This window comes from Microcaecilia unicolor, chromosome 3 (genome assembly GCF_901765095.1).
Source record: "Microcaecilia unicolor chromosome 3, aMicUni1.1, whole genome shotgun sequence".
NCBI lineage: Eukaryota > Metazoa > Chordata > Amphibia > Gymnophiona > Siphonopidae > Microcaecilia > Microcaecilia unicolor.
Genome location: NC_044033.1, coordinates 79990331 through 80009852, shown reverse-complemented (window position 1 = coordinate 80009852; position 19522 = coordinate 79990331). Strand labels below are relative to the sequence as shown.

The following is a 19522-nucleotide window of genomic DNA, read 5'->3' as shown; positions in this document are numbered from 1 at the left end:
CAAACACTGAAGAATAAAGTGACAACCAAAATTAAACTGTGCAAACTTCAGTAAATATATATAGGTCTCTTAGGCAACTGAATTAAAGAGAATTTTTAAAAAGGGTCAGTAGATGATTCTTCCGCCTCTGTAGAGGCCTGCAACCAGTCTGCTTCCTTCTCTCACCTCTCACATTTGCCTGCAGCCCATCTGCCCCTCTCTTTCTCTCTCTTACATCCCACTCACCCTTAGTCCATCTGTCTCTTTCTCACACACATCTTCCCCCCCCCTCCTCTTCCACCCTCGGAGAGCTTGTTGAATTTGCTGTCCCATGAAATTGGGAGCTGCAGGGTCAACAGGTTCTTCATGAACCTTAGGTTGCTCAAACTGTCTGAAACCTCCATGGCTGCACAATGCAGTTAGAAGGCATGGAGGAGGGAGGGGGTAAGGAAATGGCTGGATACAAGGGTAGTGAAGGGGAAGGGATAGCATGCAGAGATGTCAAGCATGGCCCATCCAGAACAGGGCCGGTCTTAGGGTGAGACGACCGAGGCGACTGCATAGGGCCCCGTGCTCAAGGGGGCCCCATTCGGCGTGCCTGAAGTCACCCCGCCCTGACCGCCCGAGCTCCAGTCCCTCCCTCCCTCTGAATTTTAAAAGTTACCTCGCGTCGACGTCCTTCTCACCCTTCCAGCTCCAAGGCCGGCCTCTGTCTGAATTTTAAAGGTTACCTCGTCGACGTCGGGTTACAGCACCGGCAAGTAGCAGCAGCAATGAAAAGCGTGCGAGCTGCTCGGTGCTTCGGGAGCCTTCCTTGTCCTCGCTCAGCTCTGGTCCTGCTCCACGAGGGAAAGGAAGGCTCCCGAAGCGCCGAGCAGCTCGCACGCTTTTCACTGACTGCTGCTGTTACCTGCTGGCGCTGTAACCCGACTTCGACGAGGTAACCTTTAAAATTCAGACGGAGGGAGAGGTGGCCGGCCCTGGAGCTAGGGGTGGGGGCGGGGCTAGGGTGGGGCCCCATCAAATTGGTCTGCATAGGGCCCCGCACTTGCTAAGACCGGCCCTGATCCAGAAGAATAGCGTGTATCACCCCAGTAAGTGAAACTGAAGGTCAATGAGTAAGGTTTTTCTCACAGAGCATTAAATGTATAAATTTGAAATGGTGGTGAATGGATTGAAGCTCAAGGAAGGCCTGCTGGCTACTCTTATTGGCAAATAATGCCTTCATGTGCACATAAAAATGGATTTCTGTATCATGGATGACATGTTACATATTTTAAACCCAATTATTTCAAGCACTTTTTTAAGATCCTTCTTTTTATTTATTTATTTATTTATTTATTTATTTATTTATTTATTTATTTTATTAGATTCTTTTTTTATAGCGCATATACAAATCTGTGGAAACAATTCAACTGCATTAAAGATTCCTCATCTGGCAGTATCTCATAATTTAAACCTGATCACACACGTCTGCTATAAAGAGAACTACCTCAACACACAACAGATTCTGCAACATTTTCTAAAATTCTGTCTAATGTTATGACAAACTAAAATTAGATTAAAGTTTTGATGTCACATCAGTAAGGCTAACACACAATCCCTCCACTACAAAACACTATGCACAAAAATGCATTCAAAACCTTACCATACTTGTAACTGTATTAACGCCCAAGACTCAAGAGCACAACAACCTTATGCATGAAAAGGCAGCATTGTAAATATTACACCATGCCCTAAAAAAAACATTACACAACCTAGTGAAAAAAACAAAAAATAAACACAACTGCAACAAGATCTCTACACAGGCACTACATACTGGCAGAGTACCATACCTTAGTCCATTGATTCCCAAACTTAGGGATCCTCAAACTTTCTTCAGGGGTTCCTCAAGAAATTAGATTGTGGAATCTGTTTGTATGAACATACATATGTTTACATAAGTTGAGGGTTCCTCAGTGTATAAAAACAATATTTAGAGGTTCTGCCATAGTAAAACGTTTGGGAATCACTGCCTTAATCACACACACAAAACCCAGATAGACCTTCAACAAATGTGAAACAAGGGACCACACATCAGTAATAGAGATGTGAAGCCTAAAAAAAAATAACATGAACTGTAAACCTCAAGAAGTTAGACTCTGCACACAACAGTAATAGAGAAATAGAAACTGAAGTGCAAAACATCAGAGATGTACATTTCTAAAAGCTGACATATTCCAATTAATATATTCAGAATAAAATACTTATTTCTACCTTTGTTGTCTGAGCATTTTATACCCTGTTTCCCCGAAAGTAAGACATCCCCTGAAAATAAGACCTAGTAGAGGTTTTCCTGAATTGGTAGATATAAGCCCCCCCCCCCCCCCCCCCCCCCCCGAAAGTAAGACCTACCAAATTTTTGTTTGAAAGCAGGGCCGCCGAGAGCCGGACAAGGCCGCCCCCTGGCCGCCCCCCACCCCCACCCGAGGTCACCGGGCCCACCCTCCATCGCTCCCGGAACTAACCTTAAATGCCTCCTTTCACTTTCGCAGCAAGCAGCAGCAGGGCAGACCTCTCCTTCCTTCCGTGCCCCGCCCTCGTGGACGTTACGTCAGGCGAGGGCGGGACACGGAAGGAAGGAGTGGCCTGCCCTGCTGCTGCTTGCTGTGAAGGTGAAAGGAGGCGTTTAAGGTTAGTTCCGGGAGCGACGGAGGGCGGGCGGGCCAACCCCGATCCAACCCCGATGTTTCCACGAAAAATAAGACAGCCCCTGAAAATAAGACCTAGCGCATTTTGGGGGGCAAAAATTAATATAAGACAGTGTCTTATTTTTGGGGAAACACGGTATTTGTATTTGCTTTGGTCCTGGTGTCTCTTTTCTGCTTTTCTGTTTGTTTTTGTTTTGGTTTTTTCTTGTCTTTGCAGGGTCTCCTAGCCATTTAGCATTTCTTCTCCCCCAATGCTCACCATCCATCTCCCTCTGCGTCCCTGTCTTGTCAAGCATCTCTTCTCTGTGTCCATGTCCCTGTCCCTAACCCTCCCTCCACATTCTGCATCTGCCTTCTCAGTGACCTTATCCCCTATATTCAGCATTTCTCCTCTCTTGATCTATCCTGCATTTCTACCCTGTCCATATCCCTTCCCCTATGATCAGCATCCCCCCCCCCCAGTGTTCAGCATTGTCCCTGTGTGTCCTTATTCCCTCTCTATCCAGCACTGCTCTTTTGTGTCCCTATACTCCCTCCATACCCAACATCTGTTCTCTGTCTCCCTGTCTCTCCTCTCTCTTTTCCCTTCCTCCCACACGCCCTACCCTTGGGCCAATATCTCTCTCCTCTCTTCCTCCCCCCACGACAAGCACACTACCTCTTCCTCTTTGGTCAAGTATCTTTCCTCCTCTCTCCCTCCTTTCCCTTCTCTTCCTTTCCTCCAGTCTCAGTCTCTCTCTCTCTCTCGCTTTCTTGTACGCTACCCCTGGCTGGTCTAGCATCAATCCCTCTCCCTCCAACTCCAGGGTCCAGCACCTCTTCTTGTCGGTCCCTCCTTCCCTCCCCTTTCTCCCCTTCTGATCTAGCAGAGCATTGCCACCTGCATTTCTCTGTCCCTAGGTCCAACACCTCTTTTCCCCCTTCCTGGTTCCGGTGTCTGTCCTTATCCCTCCCTCTCTTCTCGCTGTCCCTCTTTTTCTATCACTGCTTTTAGTGGCACTGTATCCACTAAATCTGCCTGCCTCTGGGCTTCAGGCCTTCCGTGTGAGCTTCCTGCCCTCGTGGAAGCAGGAAGTTGCACCAGAGAGGGTAGGACGCGTCACAGGGAAGGCCCAAAACCCCAAGGCAGGCAGATTTAGTGGATGCATTGCTGCTACCAGGAGCGAGGGTAAAAACTTAAAGGGACTGCAGGGAAGGAGGGAGAGAGAGAGAGGGACAGACACTGGAACCAGTAGAGGAGGAAAGATAGGGAGAGAGATGCTGAAACTAGGATGATTGACAAAAGAGAAGTGCTGGACCCGGGAGAGAGAGATGCAAGCACCTGGAGCAAGCAGCCCTGACCTGGACAACCTGGTGAGAGTCGGGGCTTATGACTGGGGAGGTTTAGCCTCCCCAAGCCTCTTATACCGGCTACCTATTGCCCCACTTCCCCTCTCCAGTGTCCTGTGCCTTGGCTGCCTTGGTCTGGGGACAGATGGGCAGTTCTGCCTTGTGGTTCCTTTTAGGCTCAGGGGAAAATTGTGATTGGACTGTTTTCATCTATTCAGTCTGTACAGCAGCTTACCTTACAGCTACCTTTGCAGCACTTCAGAGCTGTTATGGTCAGTGTTTGGCAGTTTCCTTGGGTATCTACAAGGACGGTAATGTTGTGCAGGGGCCAGTTCTAGCTTGACAGTATGAGCACTGCACGGCTCAAACACTGCTCGGTGTGTTCTTAAAGAGGATTGGATAGCTCCAGGGTCTGTAAATATTGTTTGGACCATGCAGGTTCCTTGGTGGTGATTGTACACAGTCTGGGGGCTTCTTTGGAGGCCTCCAACTACGGAGGCTTGGGGGCCAAGGAGAGCGCTGGTGTGTAGCAGTGCGCTGGTGATGTAGAAGTGCTGCTGACAGCCCTGGCTTTGGTGGGAACCAATGCCATCTTGGCAGATGCGTCTGCAGCACCGGGCCCCAAACAGCCTCTGCAGCTGGATCTCATACTGGGCTGTCTCAGGAACCTCCTTGGGGGGGGGGGGGGGGTCCTCCATATGTTTTATACTCGTGATGTATCAAGTTTCTTGTTTAAGTCTGGGGTTGTGCCTCACTTAGAACAGGGAGTTTGGGGGTTAGGCCCTTGCCTCCTCCACCTCCCAAAAGGGTAAGGTTAGATCTCGACAGAGAAGAATTTTTGGAGGCAGATTCCCCTTTTTCTGAGGATGAGCAGGATTGGGTTCAGGAAGAACTCTTGGAGTCAGAGGAGACAAGGGAGGCAGACACCTGGATGGGGAGGACTCCTCTGTGGTGCACATTTTCCACAGAGAGAAGTTGCAGGAATTTATTGCTCAGGTGTCCACAGTTCTGCATTTTGAAGAGGAGCCTAAGAAATAAATTGTGTTTCTGGTCTTGAACTATTTGCCAATATTAAGACATTGCATTCATCTATCTTTATTACAATTTATGTCTATGTTTGAGACCACCATATTCTGACTTCTGTCGCAGGCAAAGGCTGAAACATGATCCATCTTGGGTCCTCTAATAAACTGAACGTTGTCACTCATTTACGAATTCCCTGTGCTTCCTCATTGTCTGTGGCCAACTTCTTGTTCTTTGTTGTGGTTAGTTCACAATATGCCTATTTCTGGAGAAGGTTTATATTACTGTTACTGGGATGACTCCAGAATCAATTTTTGTTTTGTTTTGTTTGTTTTTTGTATATTGACTTTTATAGAGGAATGACCTAGGTTCTGCTTTGCATCTGTTGTTGGGGGAAAGTTTTCTGTGGATTACTACTACTACTATTTGACATTTCTAAAGCGTTACTAGGGTTACGCAGCGCTGTACAATTTAACATAGGACAGTCCCTGCTCAAAGAGCTTGGATGTGATGTGGACAAGATGGCGGCGTGAGAGGACGTACGTCTGTGAGCTCCCGATTTTCAGCTGACATACCTGGGAAGCGGCACTCTTCCCCGGGTTAACCATGGGGAAGAGGAAGGGAAAGACCGGGGTTTCAACCCCGAGAAACCGGCTAACCAGCAAAAGATGCTGGAACAATTTGGAATCCAGGCTTTGAAGGTGCAGACGCCAACACTGACAGGATCCGTTGCTGGTCAATTGGACTGAAGCATGGAGACGGCTTCGTTAAGCCCACCTCCGTTAACAGCGTCTCCACGACCCGGAAGCAGCTTGTTAGCTGCGGGGAAGACGAACGAGGAGCCATCCGAAGTGGTGAGACCCCGAACGACTGGAGGAGGCCCCGCAGCCACTTCGACCCCAGAACAGAATATAACTGGCAGATTAAGGGCAGATAGCTCGATATCTCCCCTGGTTCTGGAGGCAGCTCCTGAGGGAAGTCGAGTGAATTTAAGACCCGCTGTTATAACATTGGAGACGCTGTGGGATGCTATCCAGGGCATCAATACCACCCTTACCCAGGTAACTGTTTATTTACACCTTATATTTGTGTAAACAAAGAAACTGACACCTGTTATAAAAAGAATAATCAAAAAAATTTTATTTTTTCAACTGTCCTCTGTCGGACAGAGGCAGCGGGGGAACACCACACTGGAAGCAAAGTCTGCTTACATAATATATTTTTAGCAATAATACAGAGATATATATTTGCTTAGCAGTAATTCAGAGATATATGCTTGCTCAGCTTTGCTCTTGCTTTGCTTTGCTTAAGATACTTATCTTCTCCTCAGTTTAAATACACTTACATTCATACTGCACCCAATGTGTGCACGTCAGCAACCCTTTTTCTTTGAAGCTTGTTCTCACATTCCTTATCTACAAATGTCTGCAAGCAACATTCCTTCTGCTACCCCCCTTTTACACAGCCTCCTGTCTCTGCTTCACACCAGGCTGCTCAGCTCAAGGTTGATTCTATGACTCCCTCATTGTTCTCACAGGTTTGTGACTCATAGGTCCTTTGCCTTAATACTTGCACTTCACTGACCATAGGAACTTTATACTGTTCAACAGTTTCTCATTATATTTATGCAGCATGTTCATTATTATTAACAAATCCTCCCTTGAACCTTGTAAAACAAGGTTCACCAAAATTTCATGGTTATAGTTTTCATCACTGTTAGACTGGGCATCATCCTATAAATAGGTAACACCTTAGGCCATCATGGCAATGACAAACATTTTCTATCAAACCACAGAACTTTCGGGAGTCATCAGTAACCCAGGACAGTTTGGTTCATAGTCACTGGTGTCAGGCATTATATTTGTATCTGAGTTACCATGGTCATTTTCAATGAATCTTGACATGTTCGTCTCCAGCAACCAAGTAACAAGGCAAACAACATAATAAGAGTCCTGCAACACATATGAAAACAATGCATCCAGTCACAATCCCTCTTAACCATGGACCTAATCCTCCAAACCAATTTTTTATGGTATCCCACCATGACGTGTCCAATATCCCTTCATAATCACTTACTTGAATTCTTGCTAGAGAAAGAATGCGCTGCATTGCATTTTCACAATTATTGATTGATTTCTAACAACTGAACAACATGATGTATCATTCACTATTCCGCATACTCCTCCAGATTGGGCTAACATGAAATCAACTGCCATGCGTGTGTGCATTGCATATCTCGCTGTATCATCAATTTCCTCTTGAATTGCTGTTATAGCTATGTCTAATTCATGTGTTACAACATGTAATAGTGATTGTAAGCGTCTGATTGACATACCCATTTCAGCTGCAATGGCAGATCCTGCAAATGGAATCCATCCAGTGGCTGACAAGGCATCTAGACGTTTCTTGGTCATAGGATATGTACTGTTAATATAATCTAATGCTAATTGTAAAGCTTGATCATCTCCTGTTAAAGCACTAAGGAGGTACTGGAAACATCTCTTTTACGTCGTTTCTGACTATTAGAACCATGTGATGTGGCATTTAATGGAATAATCAAATCAAATAAATTTAGTTGAACAAGAGTGCAGAACTTATAACATGATGGAAGATAAGTGTACAGGATATTATCGCATAACAAATAGTCCCCTAACCGTAAAGACCGTAGAGAAGTTAGATTATGATATAAAGCATATGTTTGAGAAAAAGGAAAAATAGGATTATTTGGTTCCTTAACTGAAGAACAAGCAGTAGGCACAGCAGTAATGGCTTGCATGGAAGAGGCATTAAATGACATAATGAAAAGAAGAAAGTCAAATTTGTGAGAGTAAGGTTAGTAGAGGTAACATAAGAGGTTGTCAGTGTCCGGTTACAAGTTGTTTGTTAGCACAGGCCATAGACGTTGCAGTCTGATTTATGACATAGGATCCCTGTAACACAGTCAAATTCCGGGATTGTATGTCATAAGTATAATTACATAAACATTAGGTTTCTCACCCTGAAGTGAACTAGAATTATCAGACACCAATAGTTTAGTGCAGGAGTAGTATGTACAAATAAGGAAGGCAGGCGTTGAGGCAGTAACATTGATCCAATATTGCCTGTGCTCATGACCCTGACCCAAGTAGCAGGTACCATCACTGAAACAGTTATGAATACCTTGCAACTTAATCATAGATAAGGGTGAACCATGTGCTGGAATGGTAGTTACAGAAGTGGACAAGTGGAGTGCAAACAATACAGTTAGTCAGATTAAGAGTCTTTAAGGCATGTTGAATTCTTTCAACATATGTATTGAGTCCATAAGTAAGTCCTAACCACAAACAGATTACAAAAACCTTCATAATTCTTTGCACTGATAATGTTGTTAATCATGCCTTCTGGGGGTACAATGGTGGTTTCTATTTGCTCAGGTGGTCCTGGATCAAGGAGCCTTGCGTAAATCAGATAGATGTATCCAGGTGGTATGGTCTGACAACTTTGCTGCTGTGCGAGTTAATCAGTGATATGAATGGTCCCACATAAACTGGATCCTTCCAGGTTTTGTGAGTGAAGTTTTTTCTTAAGACCTGCTGTCCTATGGAAAAGGAAAGAGAGAGATCATCACCTCTGTCCCAATGAGACTGTTTCTGAGTTGGGTTAGCTAAAGACTGAACCAGTTCCAAAACAGGTTGCAATTGCTGCCAATAGACTTGAGGCGTTGCAACGGAGTGAACAACAGGCGTTCTCATATGTCTGCCTGTTTGTATTGAAAAAGGTGAAATTTTAATTTACTCAGTGCAGCTACGTATAGACATTAGAGCCACTGGAAGTAGATTCATACCAATTGTACTTATTATGTGGAGCCACAGACTCCAAATCATGCAACAATGTTCTCAATTTAGTTTTCAGTATACCATTGTATCGTTCAACCAGACCATTAGAGGTCGGGCTATATACTGACACCTTGCGGTGAGTAATATTCAAGATAGTCTGCAATTCCTGCATAAGTACATTGTTAAATGTGAACCATTATCTGAAACAATTTTATGTGGACAACCATGTGCTGGTCATGATATGTCGAATTAAAGATTGTACAACCACATGAGCTGGTCTCCTTAGTACAGGGAAATGCTTCCACCCATCTTGAGAAAGCATCGACCCATAAAGGATATAGCGTTTACCTTGTATGGGTGAATCATATCAGTAAAGTCATAGCCATTCAATACCTGGTCCTGTTGGAGTAGGCAAGCATCCGTGGGTATGGCTGGACCTCTACGGGAATGGTCACAGCACAAGAAAGACATGTTTTAACAATAGATTCCGCCAATTCTCTAAGATTGGGGTCCAATACAGTAAAGATAAAGAAATCAACCAAAGCTGAATAGAGTCATGGTGCTCACTATGTATTGCAGTAAGTTAGTAACAGCTTCAGCTGTTGACAAACAAGCTTTTCCGGAAGGATGTATCCATCCGGTAGAAGTAGAGATACACCCTGTATTTTTCCAGATTGCTTGCTCCATGGTGTGGGGGGTAAAATAGTCTGGGCAGTACTTTACCAGTGGCGTGTAACAACCATGCATAAGGGAATAGCCTGAGAACTAACAACTTCCGTAGCCGCTGTATCAGCAAGCTGATTACCACGGGCTTCAAAACTGTTAGCACCTGTATGTGCGGGGACCCAAATAAAAGCTGTCTTAACCCCTAAAGCCTCACGAGCCTGAAGTAAATCAAAACAGCAATTCCCAATAACGGAGGTGCTGGTAAAGTTTACCATTAGATGTAATAAAACCTCTACATTGCCATTTCAGGAGATGGTACTGCAATGAGCTAATAACATAAGAACTGTCGAATATATTGTAGCTGACGTTTGCCGCGGGCGTGTGTTGTATGGCGGTTATAACTGCTAGTAATTCTGCATGCTGTGCTGTGTGCTGGTGAGGCACAATAGTTGGTGTTTCTGTATTATTTTAAATCAGTGTTGGACTTGTAATGCTGCAAGTGCAAAATACCTTCATGGCTGGCACCATCTGTAAACCATATAAATCCTCCCTCCACCGGGGTAAACTGTAAGTGAGCCACGGTGGCTTAGAGTCGGGATGAGTTAACAGTACTGAGGGGGAAACAACAATGCTAATTGTTTGGACTGTTGCTCTGTTACTGGTTTTGTAGTAATATCTTGACCTAGTAAAATAACCTGATGTTTTCCATACCGGTACTAGTGAGTGCGGCCTGACTAGCAGACATCATATGATGAACTGAATGTTGAGTGTGAAGAATGATAGATGAATGTGGCATAAATAGATCTCCATTGGAAATTGCAGCACAAACCGCAACTAAATGTTTGGAAAAGGGAGGAAAACCCCTTTCAACTGCTGAGAAAGTCCCTGACAAAAAGCATACTGGGAAAGTCAGATCATTTCTTGATTGATAAAAGCAGCCCAAGTATCTGTATGGTCAGTAACCCAGACATGCACGGGCTGAGATGGATCAAAAGTGGATAAGGGATCACAAGCAGAAATATTGGCAATGATGGAGGATACAGAGATTGGTGTTCAGGGGTAAGAACAATTGGGGTATGTGAACAGGAACCGGCAGGTACTTGGAGATAAGAGTAAAGAGGCATAATTTGTGCTGAATAATTTGGTATCCAATGTCTGCAATAGTTTAGTAAACAAGAATGGATCTTAGGGATTTGAGACAAGTGGGCATTGTGACAGCCTGTACATTAGTTAACAATTCTTTGTCTAACATGTGTCTATCTTTGCCATTTGTTGACCGAGGAAGTAACTACTGGAGAGGCTAGCTGACATTTAGATCTGTTGCACTTATACCCGAGAGAATACAGTAAAAGAAAAGATCAAGTGTAATTTGATACACAATTCTCGAGTTGGCGCAGATATAAAATGTCATCAACATAACAAACAGGGAAACATTTGAATGTAAAAGTGAAATGAAGTCAGTGAGATCAGACATGAGCTGTTTTGAAAAGACAGTAGGGCTATCAGGTAAAACCCTGAGCATACGCGTCCAGCGGTATGCTTGATTTTGAAAAACAAAGGAGGTAAGATCACGAGAATCCTCATGTAAAGGGATAGAAAAGAATGCATTAGATAAATCTATGACAGAATTAAAAGCATGTATAGGCTGACTTTGTAGAAGAGTGGCAGGGTTTGCACAAACGAAAAGAAGGTTTAATCAAATCATTAAGTGCTCGTAAGTCATGTACTATACGAACATCAGTCTCATTCTTGGGCACAGGAAAAAGTGGCGTGTTATAAGGGGACAAAGAAGGTTCAATAATTTGGTGAAAAGTAATTGCGAATATGATGATTGTGCTTTCTCCATTAAAGAACGGCGGACAGGGTATGGTGCTACAGTAGGACCTCCCTGTTCAGGGTCCTTTAATATAATGTGATGTGCTGAAGCATTCTTTGCAAGACCATAAGGGTTTTGATCAGTACTTCATATTGATTGGGGGCAAAGTGTCAAGGGATCAGCGATTTGCTGGACCATTGTAAGAAGGGAAGGTGGAGTAAAAGACAAGTTCAAATTTAACTGTTGTAATAAATCTCTACCACACAAATTTACAGGGCAATGCGGGGCGAGAATGAATTCATAAAGGCTTGGCGAGATTCATGATTCTGTAAATTTAGAATTACGGACGTCTCAGTGGTCATTATACTTTTAACGGGATTGGCCATCAAACCAATGGTAGCACTTTCAGATTTAGAAACCTGAATTCCATCAGGCCGATAGCTAAGGACAGATGTAGTGGCTCCAGTGTCCAATAAGAATTTAATAGGACTTGCTTAGGACCTACAGCCAATTGATATATGGTTCAGCTTTACCTAAAAAGATAGTAGGACCCTGCTGCCTGCTGTGATAGTCAATATGTACCTGGTCTGGCCCTTGATCCTGGCCACCGGAGGCTGCCAGGTAGGAAAAGTTGTGGACGTGTATTGCGAGGGGGCTGTTGATCAGGAGATACATTTGGATAATTATACGCTGTTGTGGGGGCTTACGGCATTCTAAAGCAAATGTCCAAACAGGCCACAATTCCAACATTGTATCTGTCTACAGATCGGGTGAGGGGCGGCCATATGGGCGACCCCTAGTTACCTGACCTCGACGCATACTCTGCCTCGGGGGACTATGGGAGCAGTAGAAACCCAAAAGTTTGATTGTCTTGCATAGTTCCCTGTGTTTTTGGCGACCTTCTGATCTGGGCTGGGATCAGCGAGGTGCTTCTGTTCTAGATCTTTGATCTGCAGAGTAAGTAATTTTGTTGCCAGTTTCTGTTGGTCTTTTTGTGGGCCCTCAACAACCTTACAATGAATTGTGCTGAACTGTAGTAAAGTAGCACGAATCTCAGGCCATGGCTTTGTCATAAGAGCAACTACACCATCTAAATTGGATCTCATATTTGTGGGTAATGTGTGGTAGAAAAGATGCATGAAAACAGCGCATCCGGGCTGTATATCACCATCCTGTCCTGTCTGAGCCTTGTATAATGATAAGCATTTTGTCAGGTGTGCTGTAAATGGTTCTTTGGGGTCCCATTTCAATGATGTTATAGATGAAAAATCAACCGGGGTGGGATATAAAATGTCCAGAGCGGCACTTAATCTATTGCGGGCGTGACCAGCAAATGGGTCTCCATCCGCATTAGGGAAAGGCAGCATTGGCATTCGGGCTTCTTGTGCCAATTGTGGGAGACTTATGCCAGAGGCAGCGCATAAAGCTTTAAAATCACCAATAGCTAATCGAGCACCTAATGTATTTTGATTCCACCGCCTCAAGCCATATACGGCTGCCCTTCTGAATACTAGGAAGTTTGTAACAATTGTACTGATGTCGATAGGAGTATATGGTTTATATGTGTCCAATGGTGCTCCCCTATTGTCATGTTTAACCAAAATTGGAGCAGTAATCTTTAAAGGATTATCTTGTAAGCAATCCTTAGCCATTGTAAGACCCTCCATATAAATTTGTAACAGAGACTAGCCGCAAATGGGTCCTTATGACATTTTCTAACTGGAACAAATCTGAGAGATTATTAGGACCATTTGACAAAAAAGGTACTTGGAGACCGTGCGTGGCAATTTCAGCGGCAACCTCATCCCACCATTTGTATCCGTAATGAGATCTGTGGGTCTCTACATATATCGTTGAATATGCTGCATCAGAGGGGAGTACAGAGTATGACTAGATGACGAAGAAGTGGGCAATGGCGCTGGAGTGACAGCGGTGCTAGTAGCACCTTCTGCACCTTTGGTAGGGGTTAAAAAGAATTTTTAGAAGGTCCACCTTGACCGTCCAGTGTTTTAATATTCAAAATCCTGAAACAGCATATGAGGGTTCATCCTCAGATTGCGGTTCTATTGGAAATTTTCCAATCCTTTAGGTCGATGGATACAAAGACATTTTAGGAGTGGATTGTAGGGTAAGGGAAGGCAAAGAGTCCATCAAACGCAGGTGCAGGAGGATCATCAAAGACAGAACAATAACCTAACGCTGGTTTAGGATCTGACAGATCCTTAGATTTCTATTCAGGTTGGGGACAAGTTAATTGTGTAGTCAGGCGAACTTTGATAAGGTGGGGGCTGCTTATGGCTGTCCTCGTTGCCTGCATGCGTGCGGTTTCACGCGCTTGTGTATCTATTTCATTTTATCAGAGTGAACAAATCTGCTGTTACCATAAAGAGATTAAGGACATGCAGATGTTTCTGAAGGGATTTACCCCTTTTTGTGCTGTTGAATGTACTTTTGAACTGACAATATTTGGGGACGAGCAAAAGAACCCGTGCCTGGCCATGCCAGGAATGGGTCTTTAGTTGCATATCCTGCCCATTTCTCACAGACCTTTTGAATAACGGGTGCTCAAGGGAAAAGTATCCTTAACATGCACAAGGGGCGAGCAATTCTTTCGGCTATCTAAGGAGTGATTGATGTTCTCCCTGACCCTCTGCAGCGGGTTTAGGGGAAGGTTCGTTCTTAGACTGAAAAGGTCTCATGATATAATAACAAACAAGGCCTAAGCTAGCAAATACACAGCAAACAATAATATAAATAATGAAGATACAAGAATAAAAATAAAAAAGCAATTTTTCAAAAGACTTGCTTCAAGATATACTCACGGTTCAGCTGATTGACAGTCTATAACCTACTCAATCCAGGCTGGCCATTTCTGGAGATCATAGGAAAGAAAGTCCACACGATAACAAATCCAAAAACTTAATCCGAACGACGGCAGCCGCGTCCCTGCCGCGGTTGCCAATTGTTATTTACACCTTATATTTGTGTAAACAAAGAAACTGACACCTGTTATAAAAAGAATAATCAAAAAAATGTTATTTTTTCAACTGTCCTCCGTCGGACAGAGGCAGCGTGGGAACACCACACTGGAAGCAAAAGTCTGCTTGCATAATATATTTTTAGCAATAATACAGATGATATATATTTGCTTAGCAGTAATACAGAGATATATGCTTGCTCAGCTTTGCTCTTGCTTTGCTTTGCTTAAGATACTTATCTTCTCCTCAGTTTAAATACACTTACTTCATACTGCACCCAATGTGTGCACGTCAGCAACCCTTTTTCTTTGAAGCTTGTCCTCACATTCCTTATCTACAAATGTCTGCAAGCAACATTCCTTTCTGCTACCCCCCTTTTACACAGCCCTCCTGTCTCTGCTTCACACCAGGCTGCTCAGCTCAAGGTTGATTCTATGACTCCCTCATTGTTCTCCACAGGTCCTTTGCCTTAATACTTGCACTTCACTGACCATAGGAACTTTATACTGTTCAACAGTTTCTCATATTTATGCAGCATGTTCATTATTATTACATAACGAAGTCTATTAAAACTGAACTCATAGAATTAAAACAAGAGCAAATAGTATTATCTGGGAAAATACAAGAGAATGACAGGAAAATTGAAACTCTGGGAGAAGAGACACAGAAACTTTCAGAACTTGACAGGAGTTATGGTTAAGGACAGGGAAAATTCTAGCGAGGAAGCTGGATATTTCTAGATAACCGAGGACGGAGAAATAATTTAAGATTTCTTAATTTTCCCAAGTCTCCATTGATCCTGCTATAGATATGCTGAAGAAGTATTTGGAGAAATTCTTGGCGTTCCGGTAGAGGGTTATCCACCAATTACCAGAGCCCAATATATTTCTGGAATTAGATCTCAATCTCAAGGTTCTCAACCTGGACTTAACCTCACTGAATTTCTGGAAAGTTCTTTAGATGTGGTTACTCAACGTACTACCCTCCTATTGACTTTCGCATTGGAATCTGGATAGAATAATATCTTTCGCTTGTATTTTAAACATATGAAGGCACTATTCTTAGGCGCCAGGATACAAGTTTTTCCAGATGTGAATAAGGAAACACAGAAAAGAAGGGGAGAGTTCCTGGCGCTTAAACCACGAATTCTCACACTAGGTGTTCTTTTGTGCTGAAATATCTTTGTAGATGTTTCGTGTCTCTTAATGATGTTAATTTTGTATTCCTGGATCCTGAGAAAATGCTGAAATGGTTAATTGCCAAAGAAGGGAGTGGTGGTGATGGAGCTACCTGAACACTCACACAGTTTATGCTTGTAATATCAGCTAGTTGACTTATGTGCTTTTTCCTCTCAATTTATTTGAAAATAATTCCTGACAATTTCTTATAATTTATTCCAAGTGTCTTGTCCAATATTGTGGTCAAAGTAATAAGAATTATAATCTTGATATTGTTTTGGAGAAATCCTATATCCTGAATAATTTAATTCTCACGTCATGTATATGTATAACATGCTTTATATTATTTTTGAAAATTATAAATAAATAAATAAAAGAGCTTGGATGTAGAATATATACTTAAAAAGCAAGAACCATTGTTCAGTTTATAACACAAAATAAAATGTATTATACTTATATTTTGGTAGTACAAACTAACTGTGCTGTAGTTCTTGCATATTTCTTTTTATGCCTTTTTCTCCTTGCTTGTGCAGAATATGTTGCCTTTTTCTTGGGGACAACCACCTGACCAGTGTTCTAACTGCAAGTACCACCTGCTCCCTGCCTAGCGCTCTGTGGATATTCTTCCACTTTGGGTTCCTCTAATTGCCTTGAGCCACCCTTGCCTTACAGTCTCTTCTCATCTTTGTGCTATGCTCTGATTACTCAGTCTGTTCTAGGCCACCTCAGATACCCTCACTCACATGCCATGCTCCCTCTCACTACTGCACATTCCCACTATCCTCTAACTGAAGTTCTTGCACACCCTACACCATCTCTCTCATAACCCACACTCTCTCCAGTTCTCCTATTCACACTTAGACTCCCTCTTAACTTGTCATCAACCCCATCCATTACATTGTCCACCATATTCACTGCGATCCTCTTATTCACTGCTATAACTTTGATTGTGTCACTGACATAGAGGTCTTAAATAAAATACTTCTTTCACCCTCACCCACTATCTTTCCTATCTCCTTCCTATTCCTATTCCTCTGCTCCCATTTAGTTCTTGGCAAAGCTGTTGGCTAGTACAACCTCTCCCTGTCCCTATTGTTGCCAGTTCTGAGCTAGAAACAGTAGTTGTAGTACCTCAAGCTGCTGTTGCTTCTCCTGCAGCTTGGTGTCGTGACATTCTGGCCCCTGGCTGCGGGGGAATTGGGATTGGCAGCTGATGATGGGAGGGAGAGAGATGCACAGCCAACTCCAACACTACTGCTGCTTGACCTGACCTAAGTTCATTCGACAAAGGACTTGATTCATGTGGGGAGGGTTGGATTCTACAGCCCTTCCGCACTTTCAACTGGGGGGAAGGGCCATAGTAGTAAGGATGGGAACCAGGGAGAGCTGATTTCGTTTTCTGTCACAATTTCTGCTCTTCAGAGAGGCACTGTTGCCAGAAGAGCACTCTGAATCCCTGCTTCTTGGGAATGGACTGCTGCTGGAGTGGTCCTGAGCAGTACATAAAGGGAAATATAGTTGTTGTTTTTTTAATTTGCTACATGCTCATTGGCCTTTATACTTTATACCACAGTATCAGTGTGCACAATGGGGCATCAATTGGACCATTCTGCTTTTAAGTACTTGTAAAATAAATAAGAGGATATTATTTTAAAGCACTTGTAAGTATAAAACTATGGTGATGCAATCTAACAAATCAGAAGTATTGCCATGGGTGTGTCATATGTACACATGTTGGGATCCTCTTGTATCCTGTCCTTTTAGCCTCACTGCTAGACCTGCATGTAGTTGGAGTCTGAAAAGTCAAACATACAGACAGCAACCTTTTGCACTTTCTGTTGTTAACAGCTAGACCTTGTTCCAATCTTGAGTTGCAAATGTATAACGATACTGCCATAGACAAACACATCTGAGAGAAATCATTGAAGGAAGCATTGTCTTATCACTTGGATTCCTTTCAAACTTCTCTCATAAGTTCATAAGATTTCATGGCCCTAAGATCCAGAGAGCACTCGGGTAATGTAAAAGCTCAGATTCAGCTGCAGTTATCTGAAAGAAATTTTAAACATTACTGGCACCTGAAGCAAGAATTGTCAAACTTCTTGAGCGCCATGGCATAACCTGCCACTATCTGCCCATGCTCCCACCTGCCAATCTTGTGCTTCAAAGATAAGCCAGTTGGTCTGCACCTGTTGAAAATGATTGCTTGTGCTACTAGTATTGCTTAAGTGTGAAGTTTGATGGGTGGTGGCAAAGTTGTGATGAAGCCAGATGTGTAGGAATGTCCTCCTCGTCCCCTAGAAACAGCATGATTTGGGCAGCCGGGAGGGCCTCCAAGAAATAGGAAACTTTAAGCCCTGTTTAACACACTATTTTAAAACCCAGTCATTCCTAATTTCCCTATAGATTAGAAATTAAGGTAGGGTACCCTGAGGAAACTATTCCTGCCTTTGTTGTTTGCGCACAGATTGAACAGATTAAGTTTCACCATCTGAATTTTCTCTTTAGTAGAATGCTCCAATTTTGTGTATGACATTTGATTGTGTAATTTGTATCCTGTATCTACAGTATAAGAGTGAGGGAAAGGGATTCCAACCTCCCAACACTTGTGCAGCAGCATAGCAGCTCCACATCAGTCCTTTTGTGTACGTTTCTTCTTTTCAGAACCTTCGGCCTCAGGAGAGTCGAACTATGTTCAGTGGCTCAGTCAGTATTCCATCAATCACCAAGTCTCGCACGGAACCAGGCCGCTCCATGAGTGCTAGCAGTGGACTGGCAGCCAGTAAGTGATCAGAACTGATTGATCAGGAAGTACAGGTTAAAGGAATACATGGGACCCTGGGGAGTATGATTCTTCCAGTAGCAGTCATTCAGACTTGGTTTACAGCTGTGGCTAGCCAACATTTTGCCTGGGCTCAAAAGTAGAAAATGAAAAACTTGTTTTTGCAAGCACAGAGGAGCTGAAGATCTATGCACTTCTGCTTTAAAGATTTAACAAAAATTAATGTCCATATCTCATATATGGAAAAAATGAGAAGCATGAAAATGTTATCCTTGCCTCACGCTTGCTAGTGACTGTTACACAAATATTCTTCACAAAACCTTTTCCTCTCAGCCAAAACTTTCGTATTTTATTTTTACCTAGGTGGTTGTGTTTTCTACCTACACACACAAATGACTTTTAGGAGCCCAAAACATATAACAATCCTTGAAAAGTTGTCTAAAATGCACATGTTACTAAATAAGTGTGTATTCTTCCAAACTTTAGGGTCGTCCTGCCCAGAATGGCAGTGCACTGCAGAGGGAATTCTCAGGTTGGAGGCTATGGGGCAAAGCGGCAACCTATGACATCACCTTCTGATGGTTCATTGTCCTCTGGTGGGATGGATGCAGCGAGTGACACACTAGCGAGGGACTACGAGCGAGAGGTATGTGAACAAACATGATTAGGGATGGAATAGAGAACCTGTAACAGATGTTTTCTGAGGACTGCAGGCTTAGTCCTCATAAATCTCTTGGCTTCTCTCTCTCCTCTCCCGCCCCACCCCCTATCAGCCAGCATTACCACCATTGATGATGCAGAATGTGCTCATATGTGGGAAGAAATCACTTGCAGTTTAAAAAGCTTTATTTACTTTTTCTCTGACCTGAACTCCTTTGGATGATGTTGCCCCACGAGTTCCTGTTATCCTACTATTGCTGTTGAGAACAGCTTGAATTCACTGTCACCCTCTGGCAAGATGTTACAGGGACGGGCTGTACTTCCAGTCTGACCAGGGTGTGACATCTACTAGCTATCTCGGCCAGTCTTAAACATCCTATGTTCATGTGCTATAGTTCAGAATGATAGAAAACCTTTATAGATCAGGCTGTAGACTGGGGCACAACTCAGCTCTTCTCACAGTTTCATGTCCTATGAGGAAAGCTACACAGAATATGGGTATAATAGTGCTAAGAGCACTTTCAAACTAAAAATGGGATTCACCGAGTCCTGGATATGTCAGTGACCCAAAGAGCTAATGGAACAGTCAAATGGTTAATGCTCTTA

At 43.3% G+C, this 19522-nt stretch overlaps 1 protein-coding gene across 1 annotated transcript in view; it reads left to right on the top strand.

The window, feature by feature from the left end:
* The window catches only part of LOC115465558 (serine/threonine-protein kinase MRCK alpha-like), an 806479-nt gene that overhangs the window by 767944 nt on the left and 19013 nt on the right, over positions 1-19522 (top strand). The window contains 3 exon segments of the mRNA XM_030196108.1: positions 18139-18252; positions 18743-18790; positions 18792-18902. Coding sequence (XP_030051968.1) covers positions 18139-18252; positions 18743-18790; positions 18792-18902 — 273 coding nt within the window.